This window comes from Myotis myotis, unplaced genomic scaffold, assembly GCF_014108235.1.
Source record: "Myotis myotis isolate mMyoMyo1 unplaced genomic scaffold, mMyoMyo1.p scaffold_m19_p_13, whole genome shotgun sequence".
Taxonomy (NCBI): domain Eukaryota; kingdom Metazoa; phylum Chordata; class Mammalia; order Chiroptera; family Vespertilionidae; genus Myotis; species Myotis myotis.
Window position 1 is genome coordinate 33243228 of NW_023416317.1, and position 17435 is coordinate 33260662.

A 17435-nucleotide genomic window follows, 5' to 3' on the forward strand; every position below is an offset into this window, starting at 1 on the left:
CCCCTCCATTCCTGGTAAGAATAAAACATGTCCATGAGACATCTCAGGATGTTGGTTACAGACCTCCATGTCCCCTAGGTATATACTGGTATAAAGGAGGAGCATATAGACTTGCGTTCAAACCAGCTCCATCCTCTGTGACCTGTATGACCTTTATCACCTTTGGGCACCAGGATCTTCATCAGTTAAAGGGAATAACAATCTCTACCTCCCAGAGCCTTTATGAAAATGAAGTAACAGTGCCTGTAGAGCAGTTAGCGTTGTGTCTAACACAGAGTAGGGATTTAACAAAGGTTACCCCCTAGTCTTCCTTCTGTTAGCTGTAGTAAGGGCATCTATAGGGGGCATGAAAGGACTGTTGCATTTTTCTTCACATGACCTTTCCTTATGAAACACTGGTAGTACTAGCACCTTATCAGTTGGTACTTCCCTGCTGAAAACATCTGGGTATTCTGTCAATAGAATTTGAATCCTGCTTAAATTTATATTCAAAATTATCCTATGGAGGGGTAAGAGGAAAAGGGAGGTAAAATCAGTGATTAAAAAATAACTTTGAAAAAGTAAAAAGAGGTTGTAAGTAAATAAATTACAGTTAGCTTGGTCTCTTTCAGTTACTTTGATTCTGTTGCAAGGTTATAATATAAGACATGGGGGACACTTTTTCCCTGTCAACTTTACTCTTAGAAGCCGAATAAATAGAGCAGAGAGCACATTTTCTCTTTCCTTCCAGAAATAATTTCTTACCTTAATAAATCCAGGGGGACATTCCAGTGATTTTTCTCTAATGGAATTTTGCCAAATAGACAAATAACAGTTCCTGCCCACAAGACTGTAAGAGAAAGCGAGCCTTCCTGTCATTAGTGAGCCAGTGAGTCAATTCTGCTGAACGCTGAAGAAAAAGGGAAGCCCTAAATGAGCATTTCTCTCTTCCTCTATAACTTTTCATTGTAATTCTTCCCTTCCTGTCCAGACCCCAATTGTTTAGAGAGGTGTTTGCTGGGTTCCCATTTATTAAACAGTGATGATGTTGGAAATCAAAAGGAATGTTCTTTCACAGTTCAGCACCCTCAAGGCTTAAGCATTTTAATTCTTGCCATAAAGTATTGGGTGAGTCCATTTTTATTTAAATGATACTGATGTTGGAGGTCAGAAAACATTTAAGATGTCCAAGGGTATTAACTACTTGGTGGCATTTCCCTTCTCCATTTCCCACTCACAGTGCCATAACATTCAGGCATCTTCTCTGTTGTAGGCAGCAGTTCTCCCGCGAATGGGAATTAAAGCTGGATGCCTTACACAGAGTTTCGTCTTGTAGAAAATGTGTTATAACCACTTCAGCACATAGCTCGGCAGTTGGCCATTCATGAAAATATGACGATGACTTCCTTAGATAGACCGCATCTTTAACACAGAATTTGGCTCTAAGGGATTTTAATTATGGCTCAGAGATGGCATGGCCCTTCCAAAGAGCATAGAAGTCCTTCCTTAGGGAATTAGGATATTCTGCCCTTGCTGCCTGGTGACAGGGATCGGCCGCAACTGGTCTTTCTGACCTATATGCCAATCTCAAGTTCGGTTTTGGAAAGGGAGATGAAAAAGCATCGCAGGTGGGGGGATGGGGGGACGGGGGACTGAAGACTACAGAAATGGCTAATTTTTAAGCTAATTAATTTTTTTCTCTAACTCTCATTGACAGGGTATGTAACATGCTACTTTTTTTTTTTTCCATCACAGGCCATGTCCCTCTGCAGCTGATCACAATTCCTCTGATGTGCATTCACTTTAAATCTACCCGTTCTCCTATTTTCTCTTCAAGGTCGCTATAGACTTCACGGCCTCCAACGGGGACCCCAGGAACAGCTGTTCCCTGCACTACATCCACCCTTACCAGCCCAATGAGTACCTGAAGGCCTTGGTGGCTGTCGGGGAGATTTGCCAAGACTATGACAGGTACGAGACTCTGGGTCGGCTCAGGCCTCATCATCTCTCTGTGGGTTCTGAGGACCCCTGGCTGATCCTTGGCAGAAGAATGAAAATTAAATCTAGCAACTCATCACACAGAGGCTCATGCAGGGACAGAATAAAACCTTGCCCCAACTTAGAGAAAGTAAGTCCGTGCCATGTTCACTATAGTTATTGAAAAAAATATATTATTTTTCTCAGATTTCTTTCATTGGTTTGCAAAACCACTGGATAGTGATGTTGGTTTCCCAACGTTTTAATGTGTGCCTTGCTCCTCAAAGTTTGGTCCATGAACTAGCAGCATCACCTTGGAGCTTAGAAGCTCAAACCCCATTTCAAGTCTACTGAATTAGGATCTGCATTTTAGCAAGCTAGCCAGATGATTTGAGTGCGCTTTTGAGCTTGAAAAACAGCTGTTTATTGGACATTATTGCATCTAGTCCTCATATTAGCCCCTATGTAGTAGGTATTACTTAACAGAAAAGGGAAATTGTCCCACAGCCAGAGGCGGGACTTGAACCCAGATTTATCTCACTCCATAGCTTAACCTCACAATCACTGTATTTCACTGGCCTCTAAAGATATTGGTAACTTTAGCAGAGGGTATGCATCTACCCACGTACACCTATATGTGCTGATCGTGTGTATGTGTGTGTGTGTGTGTGTGTGTGTGTGTGTGTGTGTGTGTGTGTTGTAGGAAACATTATTTTGAGATCAGATGAATATTATATTTTTTTTACTTGATGGTAAATACTGACCTTTCCCACTAAGATACTCCCCTATAAGAAGTTATTTACATAAATCACATTAAATTGCATTTATTCTGCATTTCCAGCATTTTCAGGTTGAGATTAAGTTGTCCATGTGTTTGTTCAAGAAAGCTTTTTGAAGTAGAACCAATGTAAATATAAATATGGATAAGTCCCAGATGACTCCCTGTTGTGATTATAAAACAAACCTAGTTAATAACGAGCAGCAACTAAATGACTGACCCTTTAAGCCAGGAAAATAATGAAAGCAATTCTATCCTCCAATTTCAGAGTAAATTTAGGGGGCAGCATGATTTCTGTTCTGTCTAGTCTCATAATTAATGATAACCATGTTTAAAAAAAAAACCATGAGCGCAGGCACCGTAGAAAATGGCACAAGCCAAAAACCAATAGGACAGGTAATGGGACAGGTCCCACCAGTGTCCTTCCTGCAGGCGAGTCTCTGGATTTGGCACGATCATTGCCAGTAACTCAGATGGGCGTGAGGGGAGTTTGGGAATGAATGGACAGTCCAATAAAATCAAAGAGCTTTAAACAGCCCAGCCAGTGTTGTTCAGTGGCACGCGATTCCCAGTTAGGACACATGCCCAGGTTGCAGGCTCGATCCTCAGTAGGGGGCATGATTCCCTCTCATCATTGATGTTTCTGTTTCTCCCTTCCTGTCTCTGAAATCAATTTTTAAAAAGAGCTTTAAATACATGGGCTCTTGCCGACACTTGCCCTCCTAAACATTTAGAACAGAGAGCAACAGCATTTACATGACCTTATTGAAGTGATACTTTTTATATTTAATCTTGAGCTAGTGAGTGTGAAGATAACTTGATTTTCAGCTCTGATTTCCTTAGGCCCAAATACAGGGAGGATCCCTAAAGAGGTTCATAGCATATGGAGATTTCTACCAAAAAGAAAGGAAAGACTGACAAGTTGCATCTCCACTGTCAGAAACTCCCTAAACACACTCAGCACACCAAAACAGTTATTCTCACCCTTCTTCCTGTCACTTTCTCCCAGCACACACACACAAATAATCTAGGATAATAATATGTACATAAAAGATAAGGAGAAAGGGAGGAAATATCTTCAGGAATCTTAATAACTTTTAAATTCTTGAAATGCTTATAAAAGAAATAAACTAGATAAATGCACTTGGTACATGTGTCAAACAACATGTGCTTAATAATAGAGCTGACTTTGACTCAGTAGGGGAGAAGGTTGTGTAAAAATGAATTCCAAAGAGAAGGCTGGTGGGTTGTCTGAAAATCAGATGCCGCCAGCCAGCACCCTCACTGTGGCTCCTGGCAGTCTTGCTGGGTGATCTGGAATAAGATGCTAAACCTCTCTGTTTCCTTGATCGCCTTGCAGGCCAGATGTGGAGACTCTAATTGGAGTGACCCAAACACCTTTTAGAGCTGTTATCCCTTTATAATGTGAGCCAGACAGAGTCTGGGGAGCATTTTGCATTCCTTCAAAATAACAGATTCAGAACAAAAATAAGATCTGACACCTTAGGGGTTATGTGAAAAATCGTGATTCTTTTTAACACCTTAATAGGATAATTCTAAAGTTATGGGCCCCAACTGGCCAAGAAAATCAGTTCAGTGGATCACATATATATACATATGTATGTGTCAGCTCGGCATAAAAATGAACAAACACCTAAGGAAGAAAAGGAGGACTGAAAAGCCTGGGCCCTCTTTGCACAGACCCCTGCAGACTGTGTAAAGCAAGCTGCTCCCTTGAAAACTGACAAGTGCCCGCAGTTTCTCCTTTGTGTGGGCGGATAGGCAGTAGACAGGCAGAGTCAGGGAATTTCAAATCTGGGCTTTGGAATTATTTTTTTCTCACATCAAAGTCAGTGGGGTTGATGCTCAAAAAGAAACACTTGCACAAAAACTGACAGAAGGCACTGTTCCCCCTCCTGCCGCGACACAGAGGTTTTCAATCCCCAGGAGCCTTAGAAATTCCTCCCAGCCTCTGACAGCCAAGGGGTTTCTTTCTGTCTTGTACAGTCATTGCTAACAGGTCCTTACGAGGTGATCCGTGAAGTAGAACAGCTCCAGAGAATTGCAAAAGCTCTTCTCGGGGTGGCCTGAGGGACAGCTCCTTCCAGATGTCTGGTCCTCAAACCCAGAAGGCAATCCTGCCAGCCTGTTCTGTGTCTGCGCCCCTGGAAGACACCACCACTCATTCTCTCCTAGGTGACTCCACAAACACAAGCACACATAGGCACACACGTGTACATGCACGTAGATGTACACAGGCACACATACGCACGTGTACACATATGCACTTGTACACATTCGCACATGTGCACACGCACATGCACATGCATGCCCACATGCACAGCTCATATATTCCAGCACAGCTCATATATTCCCAGCTGGTGGTAGCACTTGCCCAGCTCCTGTCAACAACCTGGTCTCCTCCAACTGCTCAAGGCCAAGATGATATCCACCCCTGGACCCATTGAGATGTGCCTTTGACCCCTGCAATATCCTCTATTAAGAAGGCTGGTCTCTCTGCCATCAAGAGAGGATAGGCACTGAATGCATTGCTTGGAAGTACTCACTGCCATGTTATAGATGTGGCCGCCCCAGAATGAGACAAGAACATCAGAAATGGAGGCAGCAGGCTCCTTCCACGGTGTGCTGGGTGCAGTACGAGGAGGCAAGGTTAGAACTGAAAGCCAATCTGGGCGGTTTTTGAGTGTGGAGGACAGGGATAAAAATCAGAAGGCAGATTAAGACCATGGTGATACCTTTTCCATCCTATCAACTCCAGTCAGTGCTTCTCAGCCATGGCCACACGCTGGGACTACTCGGGAAGTTTTAAAATATGCTGATGCCTTGGCTCCACCCTAGAGACTCTGATTTAGTTAGGCTGGTGTGCATCCTGGGGAATCAGGAGTTTTCATTCTAACGGGTATCCAGAGTTGAGACCCAGAGTTCAGTCAGGAGAGATGGGTCCACTGGAATGGCTAAGAGCCTGTGCAGGACTTTCTAGGTGCAGGCACCTCATGTGGGGCCATAAAGACAGACAGAAATGAATGAAAGAACAGTTTTCCCCCAAGTGATTCACAGCCTCATGGGAGAGAAAGGCATGCAAATAAATCCTAGCCCAGCATGGCCAGAGCAGCTTTGTCCCTTGTTAGAATGGGGAATGCATGAGGAGGGCAAGGTTAGCTCTCTCTTCTGTGGGAAGGTGGTCAAGGAGGGCCTCCTGGGGATGGCGGTGAATTCTGCTAATTCTGTCCTTTGTTGCTTTTAGAACATGGATGAACTTACTCTTGTTATTGAGTCATTAGACCAGACCAAGCTTCCTGGGAAGGGTAGTCAATACAAGTGATAGAAAGAGCATTGGGTCCTGGTGACAGGTGGACCTGGGCTCAGACCCCAGCTCTGCTGCCTCTATTCTCCGTAGGTTGACATTCCCCAGGCCTTGGTTTCCTTGATTGCAAATTGAAGATTTATCTAACTTCCCTTGCAGAGCAGTTGTAAGGATTAGATATTAAGTCACTAGCTAGCACAGAGATGTGAAGTTCTGCATAGGAAATATAGTCAATGATATTGAAATAACTATATATGGTAGTAGGTGAGTACTTAAATTATCATGGGGATTGTATGTTATACAATTGTCTAACCACTATGCTGTACACCTGAAACTAGTATAAAATAATGTCTAATGTCAACTCTAATTGGAAAATAAGATTTTAAAAAATAAATTTATTTAGCAAACAGAATAAAATAAAGTAGCTAGCACAGGTTCTGCCTGATATAAATATTCAATAAATAATAGAGGCTATTATCTTTAATACTCTTAATTTATTTTTAAAAAATAAACCATACACAACAGGGAAAAGAACTAGTGTGTCAAATATAAAGGTAATTTTGGACCAATGACCTTTAAAATATTGGCTTGTGTGTGCACACACACTCACCCCTAAAAAAGAATTTTATAAAAATACATAACCTTCACACATTTTTACATTGAAATGTAATGTTTTCCATCATGAGTTTAATAGTGACAAAGAATGGAAATTCTAGTGTATTATAAATATGGACATTTAAAATAAAATTCTTACATAACTTTGTGAATGCGTCCAGGAGAATCTAATGCCATAGCTATTTGATACCCACCATCATCCATTTTAAAATGCATGAACAAGCCTTCCATTTTGAGTTGAGAATCTTGTTCTTTCTTTCTCGTGAACTCATATTTCCATTCCTTGCCCCACAGGATTTCATCATAATGTTCCCCAAATTTTGTTTTGAAATTCTTTTATTGATCACTATATCATACATTTCTATCATAAATATATGAATAAAAATTTTTAAATTTCCTGTGATGAAAATATTCAAAATATTTAAAAATATCTTCTAGTTGAGTGTTTACTATAATCATTATTAATGCACAATTCATCAAAAGAACATAAATATGTTACAAATTTTAATATCTAAGTATTGCCTATAAAAACTCTTAATGAAACAGATTGGGGGTTTTTTCCATTAGTTTACTAATCTGTAGATGAATACCAACTATTACTAGAATTGGGAAAATCTAGTGTCAATTTTAATCCAAATTTTGTTTTATCAATGTGAATGCTAAGGAAACTTGTGCTTATAAATAAGTATGTAGTAATGGAAAGAGTTTTACTAGAAGTACTATTCAATTCTAAGTTATATATAAAAAATCATATAATGGTCTATTAGCAAAATATATTTTTAACCACCTACCATCTGACATCAGTACCTCTTACAATTTTTTAAAGCAAAAATTGGCAACTACCTAACTTGCAAAGGGACTTGTTTTCTAGTGAATCGTTTTCATTTAGAATTGTTTCTATAGAGATTTTACATTCTGAATTTTAACCACCACAGTGCCTTGAACAAGGCACTGAGGTGGTTAAAATTCAGAATGGGTGAAGGAGAAGGGTAATTGTGAAAGGGAAGGTGGGAGTGGAGAATTGGTCTTTCCATCACAGGTTTTCCCGGAAGATAATTTCAGCAAAGAATACATAGGGAAGCTGAGAAACTCAACACTGATTTCCTTAAAAGAAAAAGAAAAAAACTCTCATATCCATAGTAGGACTTTGCATTTCCTCCTTTCCATGTACCCCAGTTTTAAACCATTGTTTTATTAAATGTCTAGGTGTTCTGAAATGCCATTTTGCTCTGCGTTCATCTCCATTTTCTCATGCACTAATTTCTCCTTATTTTATTAACCTCTTCCTTTATCTCAAAGCCTTCCTAACTGGGAAGGTGAAAATGGTGGTTGAGAATGAATCTTCCATCTGGGGATCATGGCCATTCCCTAGGACAGTGGTTCTCAACCTTCCTAATGCCGCGGCCGCGACCCTTTAATACAGTTCCTCATATTGTGGTGACCCCCAATTTCATTGTTACAGAGATGTTTTGTGTTTTCTGATGGTCTTAGGCAATCCCTGTGAAAGGGCCGTTTGACCCCCAAAGGGGTCGCGACCCACAGGTTGAGAACCGCTGCCCTAGGAAGTTCAGGACAGCAGGCTCACTAGCATCGCAGACCACAGGCTCTTTTAGTGCATTTTCTACTATTTTATCCCAATAGTAAGAAATATTGCCTTTACCAATGTGGTGCTATGCCCCTGAATTTTCCGTATTGTCAGGTTTCACCAATCATTTTCCCAATAGTTGCTAAATGGCCCCCTTCACTCAATACTGAGTGGATCCAATCTCGAGTTCTTTTTCTTTAAGATTTTAAAAACTGATTTTTAGAGAGAGAGAAACATCAACCTGGAATCAAACCGTCAACCCCCTGATGCACAGGGCGACGCCTAACCAACTGAGCCACACCAGCCAGGGCTCAAGTTCTTTGATGTGCTGGCCCTGCCGATGCTCACTTATGTGCGCAACTTGCCTTCCCTTGCCTCTTACATAAGACTCCCCTATGCCTAGTTTTTACTTTTAATCTGGAAGAGCAATGTTCGGATCCATTGTGCGTAGGCTTGAAATTTTTCCTTTAGTGTATTTATTAGCTAGAGTCTTTGTGATGGCTAACTTCAGAGAATTGCTGTCCTCCTGGCTCATTAATTATTTCTCTTGTAGGCGAGGCATTTTTTCTACCTCCCCACTCTTCACTCAGTTACATAACAACAGTACATTATGCTCAGCAAACTTCACATTCCCCTGGGTGGCTTAGAAGGTATAAAGGAATGTCATTAAGGCTAGAACACTGGTTTGGTGATTAGAGATGGGTGGAAGCCCTGGCCGGTTTGGCTTGGTGGATAGAGTGTCAGCCCATGGACTGAAGGGTTGCAGGTTCAATTCCAGTCAAGGATATGTACCTCGGTTGTAGTCTTAATCCCCAGCCCTGTCCAATCAATGTGTCTCTCTCATATCTCACATCGCTGTTTCTCTCTCTCTATCTCTCTCCATCCCTTCCACTCTCTCTAAAAATCAATGCAAAAAGAAATGGAAAAGAAATGGATGGAATATTGGGTCACACCGCTCCTAAACTCATTAGAGAACAAAATAAAGGGTATGGTGCCCCCTAGGTGTCTCTGTTTTGACTCTGAACCTTCTGTGAGTTTGAAGAACCAGGATCCATTCTCCCTCCAGGAAAGCTTTCTTCCAGACTTACCTAGAAAATACCTCTGAAATTCCCAGACACATTCCTTCCCACACCTCCTTGCCCTTGTTGTGGGTAAGGACGAATTGCTGAAGCCAAGTATTCCCAAGGACCAGAAGTATTTTTTTTTTTTTCTCAAAGCTGTGGCTAATCCTTTATAAGCTGTTGTGAATTTTCATTTATCCGCATTAATACCTTTTCTAATACACACTAGATGCAATGTCCCACAAAGCTCATGTCTACACAACAGTGAGGAAAAAGAGGAGCTGGTCATTTTCCAGAGAATTTAGACTTTGATTTCAAAGAATTCTGGCTTCCTTGCGTCCCGAAATTTGATCAAACTGGCTGTGTTTTGGTAAAGTTTTATCAAAGCCATTATTGGCTGCTAATTATCTTTAAATCAGACAGATAGGGGATGGGTGAGAATCTGACTTCTCAATCAGCGAGAGTCTTTGTGATGGCTAACTTCACAGATGGCTAGGTCCCTTTTGCTTACAGAGATGCTAAGGGACACTGAGAACTACCCTGGATTTTCTTTTCTTTTCAGCTACAAGGAGCTAAGACAAGAAAGGATTGTTTTTTAATGGGAGAGAAAGTAAGAGGTAAATGGCACGAGGAGGACACGCCCTCTGACAATAGCAATAAGCCAGAGCCCCTATTGCAACAATCCTCTGACAGCACAAAATTTGCTTAAGGATAGTCTTATTTGTTGTCTGGTGGGGGAAGATGGGCTTGTTGCTAGAAGTGACAGAAGGAAATCATATTTAATGCTGTATGTAACCATTACATTATAATGGTATAGTAGAAAAAGTATGGGTCTTTGGAATCACACAATCCTCCCTGGGAAGCACCTTAGGGTTTCTGAGACTTTCTTAGTCTTTCTGAGACTCAGTTTATTTATCTGTAAAATGGGAATGGTAAGTAGGTGAAACTTCAAGGGTTGCTTGAAAATTAAATAAGTACATGCATTGCCTAGCATAGTTAAGAGTTAAGATATCACATACACGAATGAATAAATTGGGAGGAATTTCAAGTTGTATAAGAGAAACCAAGCCAAAAGACATATATGTGACTCCCATAGGTTTTAGCAAGAATTTTTTCTTCTTTATATGGCCACATCTTAATGATTCAATTCATGCACTATCTCATCATTAAATATTTATTGAGCACACAATCTATGACAAGCATTATCCTGAAGGTAGGGGCAAGGGGCAATTTGAGGGAGGGAGGCAGTAGAAATATAAAGATATGAATACAAAAAGAAACAGCATTCCTTTGAATTCAGGAGACAAGAAAAGACATGTAAACAATTTATTGCTGCTTGTATGAGATAAAGAAGTGGATACAATGAGTTCTGTAGATGAAACCAAGTTCTGTCAAGCTTTCCATTGCTTTTTAATAGCCCTGTGGATCCAGACTTGTCTGAATTTGAACCCTAACTCTAACTAGCAGCATGATCTTGGATTTCACTTCCCAAGGCATTTCCCCACTGGAATAATAATCTCTCCCTAAAACGATTTAAAAAGATAGCATATATCTAGCAGTCAAACATAGGAGTCACCTAGTTCATGATCTTTTCAAAGGAGACAGAATACTGGGGGAGGGGAGGGGCGGAAATCCTGGGGCCATTTCATTCCTTGGTATCAAATCTAGCAAAAAGTAAGGAAGAAGTTGCAGACTAATGACTGGAATGAACTCTGAGGATGATTCCTTGATTTTAATTATCCAAGCTATTGCCTATCACTACAGATAATCAAGAAGCATGAGTCAGCACCTGGCATAGCCACATCCCGGATGAGGTGATGCAGGTTCATGTTTTTCTTCCTCATTAGATGATAAATAAAGCAACTTCTTTTCTTTATTTCAGTGACAAAATGTTCCCAGCCTTTGGATTTGGTGCCAGGATACCCCCAGAGTACACGGTGAGTGAGTAGAGATGCTTTGCTGTCGCCAAAGGATAATTTGAGTTTCCTTCCCAGGAGTCTCTGTCCTTTGGCCCTTGATGTAATTATGTAACTAGGGCCCAAAGACTCAGAAATGGTCTTCAGAACCCATGAGATTAGGTCCTCAGACCCTGTCTTTTGATAAAACCCAATCTCCTGGTATTCTGATTGTTCTTCTCAGCGGTCCAAGTAAAAGTATTTATTGCTTAGCTTCCTACAGATATGGAGAAAACACTCAGGACGTTGATCTTCGGTGGCTCAAAACATATCTATTCAGCTATCCTCTAGAGCAGTGGTTCTCAACCTTCCTAATGCCGTGACCCTTTAATACAGTTCCTCATGTTGTGGTGACCCCCAAATTCATTGTTACAAATTGAACATAATTAAAGCATAGTGATTAATCACAAAAACAATATATAATTATATATGTGTTTTCTGATGGTCTTAGGCGACCCCTGTGAAAGGGTCGCGACCCACAGGTTGAGAACCGCTACTCTAGAGGAAGATCCTATTGATAATACCAACTGAGGCAGTCCATGACAATGAAGTCCACAGACCCCTCATCCCAGCTCTCTGAGCACCAGTCTTGTGTGAGAGACACAGAAAAGTCCTAAGATAGAACCACTCTGGCTTAGAAAATTGAGAAACTAAAAGCTTCCTATGAGGGCATTGGAATCCTATTTGGTTTTGTTGTTGTTTTAGGATATGTTTTCTTTTGTTTTCCTCTTTATTTTATTTTTTCCCATCACCATTTATCCCCCCTATACCCTCTTCCACCCCCAACCCTAACCCCCACAATCATCAAACTGATTTGGTTTTAATACTTACTTCCATGACTCAGAGAAGGCAAAGATTGTGCAAAGAGAGATGTGCACCCTACTGGGGTATACTAGATGCTCCTGTGGGACATTGCACAGAGAACTCACTCCCCAGGTGGGAGGGCCTTGGAGGGGCAGCAGGGTTCCTACCCCAGCCTCATCCAGGCCTCTGAGGTCCAAGTTAAGTGCAGGCAACACTGTCCAATCATCAACTTCTCTTTTACTGGCTGTATCTGAGTTGCATGGCAGGAGTCAGATGGCAACATTTACTCCCACACCAGAGCTGTCAGACCAAGGCCCTTCCCCTTCTGTGCCCTTTTTGAAAGAGAGAATCCCTCTCCCTTTGACTGCTGAGAGAACAGTAGATGGAATGGCGTGTCCCCTGACCTGTCCTCCTTGTCTGCCTTGTATTCCCCCCTGGCCTCCCTGCTGGGCATGCCTACAGAATTCTAGAAGCATTTGTTGAAAATAGAGCACGTGGGGAGGAAGAATACAGAATAGGAGTTGTCGACTGGTGGCCTGTAGACATTATTTGGGCCACAAATGTATGATAGTTGACACACAATTTTTTTTTTATTTTTAAATCTTTATTGTTGAAACTATTACATATGTCCCCATTTTTCCTCTACTGACTCCTTCTAGCCCACCCCTGCCCCCTACCCCCTGCCCCAGACCTTTACCACCCTATTTTTCGTGTTCATGGGTTATGCATATCTATCTATCTATCTATCTATCTATCTATCTATCTATCTATCTATCTATCATCTATCTATCTATCTATCTATCTATCTATCTATCTATCTATCTATCTATGCCTAAGCGACCTTTACAACTGAGTGACTAGAACAACCAGTCAACCAGTAACTATAACCCTCACTGACCACCAGGGGGCAGACACTCAATGCAGGAGCTGCCCCCTGGTGGTCAGTGCACTCCCACAGCCAACCTCCCGTGGCCGGCAGTGTCAGCATCCAGTGTCCATTCCTTCCGTGCCCAGCCGGTGACCATCTGACCCCACCAGGGCCTTCGGGCCCCGGGCTGGGATGGGGAACTGGAAGTGGATGGCGGTGAATGCGGCCCCTTTCCCAGGGGTCCAAGGGCCAGCTCTCTCCTCGGGGCCTTGGCCAACCTCCTGCTCCCTGTTCCTTCCCCCAGCCAGCAGGCCCCAATTGGCCCAGCCCTGATTTGCCAGGCCTAGGGACCCCACCCATGCACGAATTCATGCACCGGGCCTCTAGTATGTATATATGCATACAAGTTTTTGACACACAAATGTTTTTTAAGATTTAGGCAATTTCATATAAAATGTCAGATTTCTGGTTTCTTTGGAAACATTAAAAGGCCTGGGAAGACTAAGATTAAGAGATTATACAACCACAATTGAGGGGGGATGAGGGGAGGAAGGAGACTTATGTAATACTTTAAACAATAAAGAATTTAAATTTTAAAAAAGAGAGAGAGAAAGATTATACAACCAGAACTGAGCAGAGCTGAGGAGCTTCAGTCCCCTTCAGGTCGGATATCAGCTCCGGAATGTAGTCAGGTGGGTGTTGAACTGTTGCACCTCGAGACTGGAATGCACGTCAACAACCATCAGTCCTACTATGAAGAGATGCTGGAGCATCCCCCACCGCATCCCCACCTGGTAGTCTTCTGGTCTCAGGAGGCCCAGTAGGGCTGAGAACACCTTGTTCCAGGCCTTCCTTTTCTCATCCATGACATCTGCCTGGTCCCGCTCCTGGTGTAACTTACCCTTTTTGATGTTTCTTGAAGTCCTTATGCTCACCATGCCTTCAGCCAACTTATTCCTCCTGCTGTCCTAACAGGCTTCCCTCACATCTCCTCACTCTGCTCCAGGCCTAATTTTCCCTCTGCCCCAGACAGGCACTGATGGCCTCAGCAGCTGGTTGCCCCCAGCGAGTTTATAAGGTCACCGAGATTTGCTTCTTTGGGAAAAACCTCAGAGCTTGCCTATACTCTCCCTAGAATAGACCTTGAGACAGGAGGATTTGGATGCAATTATTTGAGAGGTGGAGGAAACCTCAATAGAGAATGAAAAAATGGACACAGGGTATCATAACAAGTCAGTTAGCTCTGTGGGCAGTGGAGCTGAATCTTGCTGGGGACCCTGAAGACACTGTGGAGCACACACAGACCCCAAGGATAAGTGGGCTGGGTACTGATACACCAAGTCCTGTCAGCCACTAAGGAAGGGCTGCTCGTGAGCGACATTAATTCTCAACACCTTTAGTCTGCCAAAAGCAGGCTCTGGAGCCCAGCTGGTGTGGCTCAGTGGTTGAGTGTCTGTCTACCTATGAACCAGGAGGTCGCGGTTCAATTCCCGGTCAGAGCACATGCCTGGGTTTCAGGCTTGATCTCCAGTAGTGGGTGTGCAGGAGGCAGCCAATCAGTGATTCTCTCTCATCATTGATGTTCCTAGCTCCCTCTTCCTCTCCCTTCCTCTCTGAAATCAATAAAAATATATTAAATTTTTAAAAAGCAGGCTCTGGAGACCCGAGAAAACTGAAGGTAAATAAAGCCAGTAAAATGAATGGGAGTCAGCTGACTTGCCTGGGAGAGCCAAGGGCAGGGGAATGTGGGCCAGGCACCAACAGCATCGGCTCTGACCTCCCACAAAGAGAAGAGGGGTCTTTTAACACAGTAACTAATGACCATTTTCTAGCCCCCAAGAGAGCCAGGGCTTGGAAATAACATTTGAAATGGGAGTCTCTGTAAAATCCCAAATGATCCCATAATGTCCAGGTGCCAGGACAGCCCTCCTGTTTTACCAGATTTTAGAAAGAAAGCAGTAAACATGTCACCTTGTGATAGGTCCTGGCAGGTAGAGGAATCTGTGTTGGAATATTACAAGATATCATGATTTTATCACTTTTCCAAAAGTAGAGTTTCTTTTACCTGCATATATGGGCAAATCCTCCTGTCCCATAGCTCTGCATAGTATGTTAGAATGAGTTTTAAATGTCAACAGCTTAGCGGGAGCTATTATAACCATCACCACTTTGAGCAAACGGGGTGACAAGTTACCTTTTATTTAAATCACTGGGTCCAAGCAGAGTTCAGCCCAATCTAAGCCTCCAGTCTATAGCCAGTTGTTTCTGGGATTACATTTTTTTTCTGAACTCTTATCTTGGCATTTTTTATATACATTATTCTCCCCTCCTGCCAGCATTTATCTGATTCTAGAAAAATTTCCTGTCACCTCAGCTCCACGGGGAGCTTAGAATTCACCCTCCATCTCAGACTGACTCTGTGAAGCCTTAAAATGGTTCCTGCGGCTTGACACCTAATGAATGGAATGAGCATTTGTTTGCAGACTCTTCCTCCCAATGCCTCCTTCCTGGATTAAAGTTGTAATTCTCCTTCCTTCCTTTTTATAATTTTAATTGGCGTCTAGGTCTCTCATGACTTCGCAATCAACTTTAATGAAGACAACCCAGAATGTGCAGGTAAGTTACCAGGTGAAAGAAAGCCAGTGTCTCACAGCCCTTTTGTTTGCACATTTCCCATGTTAGTTTCTCTCCTCCGATGCAGTCTATCAGTGATCATTGGCCACAGCAGAGGAGTAGGCTTTCTGGATCCAAATAGGCCACGCTACTCTAAAGGCAACAGAGTGCCATAATGACAGCAGAAAACTAAGAGCTGGAAAAGACAGGATGAAGAAGCGGTCTTGAGTTTACAGTAACAATGTTGATCCCCATTCTGGATTCCTCTGGCCAAAAAACACAGGGGGAAATTCATTTGACGGGCAGTGATGATACCCCCTCTCTCTGCTCTCCAACTTTTCCTCAAGTATTTCTTTCCCACAACTACCTCTCTGTGTGGGTCTAAGTAGAGGGTCAGGGGAGGACATGAAAATCATTTGACACCTTCAGCATGTTGGTAAAGGATATGCCCTCAGTGACTTCCAACAAGTAGCTTCATGGTTTTGTGCCAGAAATAGCCTTCTCAAAGGCTTTGGTCCATGTTCCACTGTTTCCAGCTAGAATTTCTCCAACACAATTCTGCAAAGTAATGATGATGAAATGATGGTGACAACTATTTTGATAAATTTTATCCTAAAATTATTTTTCCTGCTTCCTAAATAACAAATAGAGATAAGTTCACCAGTTGCTATGAAACTTATAAGATATTTTTTATAGTGAAATGGGTAGAAATGTCCATATCTCTCTCCTTCTTGTCATGGAGGAAGGGGGCTAAACCAGGGTTCATTCAGATCCAGTGAGGTGTGTGGAGCATCCAGCAATTTCTTTCACCAATTCGGCACTTCCTGTCCAAGAATATGACATCAATGTCATTGGGTGTGCACATAGTCACCCCTGAGACTCAGTCTCCATTCTGCCATTATTCCCTCTCGTGATCCTTCACCCTAAATTTATTATGGTTTAGAGTCCACTCATCCCTAACTGCCCCCATTCTCAAACTATAAGAATGGTTTTTCACCAAAGCAGAACAAAATACATGCCCAGCATTCGCCTGTTTCATACTCTCAGAATTTATCTGCCTGTTACTTTTTAAAGAGAAATCCAACGTGCTTATCTTTGGCAAAAACTCAAGAGTCAAAATAGATAAAGAGTGTCTGTTGAGTGTCACTTGACTTCACAGCCAAGCTGCAAAATGATATGACGTTTGTCTTTAGAAGGACAGGCTTTGGGGCAGGGCAGGAGGATGCAGCATTTTCAGTGGGTTGGAAGCATGGGTCTAAGGGCAGAACACAGAATTTGCTCACCCAGAACATCCCAGATCTGGTTTGCATGCATGGTGGATGTGGAACCCCATTTCAGGAGGGGCTTCTGTGGATCCCTCTGGCCAAAAATAGGACCAGTGTGCTGTTTCAGGATAGAAAGGGATATGGGCAAGAGCTAAGACAGGCGCAGACACCAAGAGGAGCCATTTGAATACAATTCATTAGTAATGGGACTCTTGTGGGACTGTGGGCATAACATTAAATATTCAGGCAAGTCTCCTAAAATGCTAGGAGAAGCTACAGTATCGGGGCTGTTCCTTCCAGCAGAGTCTCACCCTTTACTATTTCTTTGGGTCACATGGACTCAGGATGGAAACCCCCTTTAAGTGAGAGGTTGGCCCTAATGATGAATGTCACTCATCTGTACTACAGTCCCCAGTAGACAATTGTGTCAGCCGTTTTGCTCATTCATCACACACTTGCTGTGCTGACCTGCCTTAAGACCTTTGAGGGAGTGAGTCATAATACCTGCCCACAAGGACTTTAATATCTGGAATGATGGTCACATGTGACTCCTATAAGTGGAATAGGGTGGTATACACTACAGCAGAGTCAAGAAGGTAGTGTAAAAACT

General features: G+C 42.4%; 1 protein-coding gene across 2 annotated transcripts in view; it reads left to right on the plus strand.

Moving 5' to 3' along the window:
* Positions 1–17435, plus strand: part of CPNE4 (copine 4) — a 354210-nt gene that overhangs the window by 324998 nt on the left and 11777 nt on the right. For both annotated transcript variants that reach the window (XM_036332620.1, XM_036332621.1), the window contains exons 11-13: positions 1817–1950; positions 11203–11257; positions 15512–15563. In XM_036332620.1, the coding sequence (XP_036188513.1) occupies positions 1817–1950; positions 11203–11257; positions 15512–15563 (241 nt within the window). The remainder of the gene's footprint in view (positions 1–1816; positions 1951–11202; positions 11258–15511; positions 15564–17435) is intronic.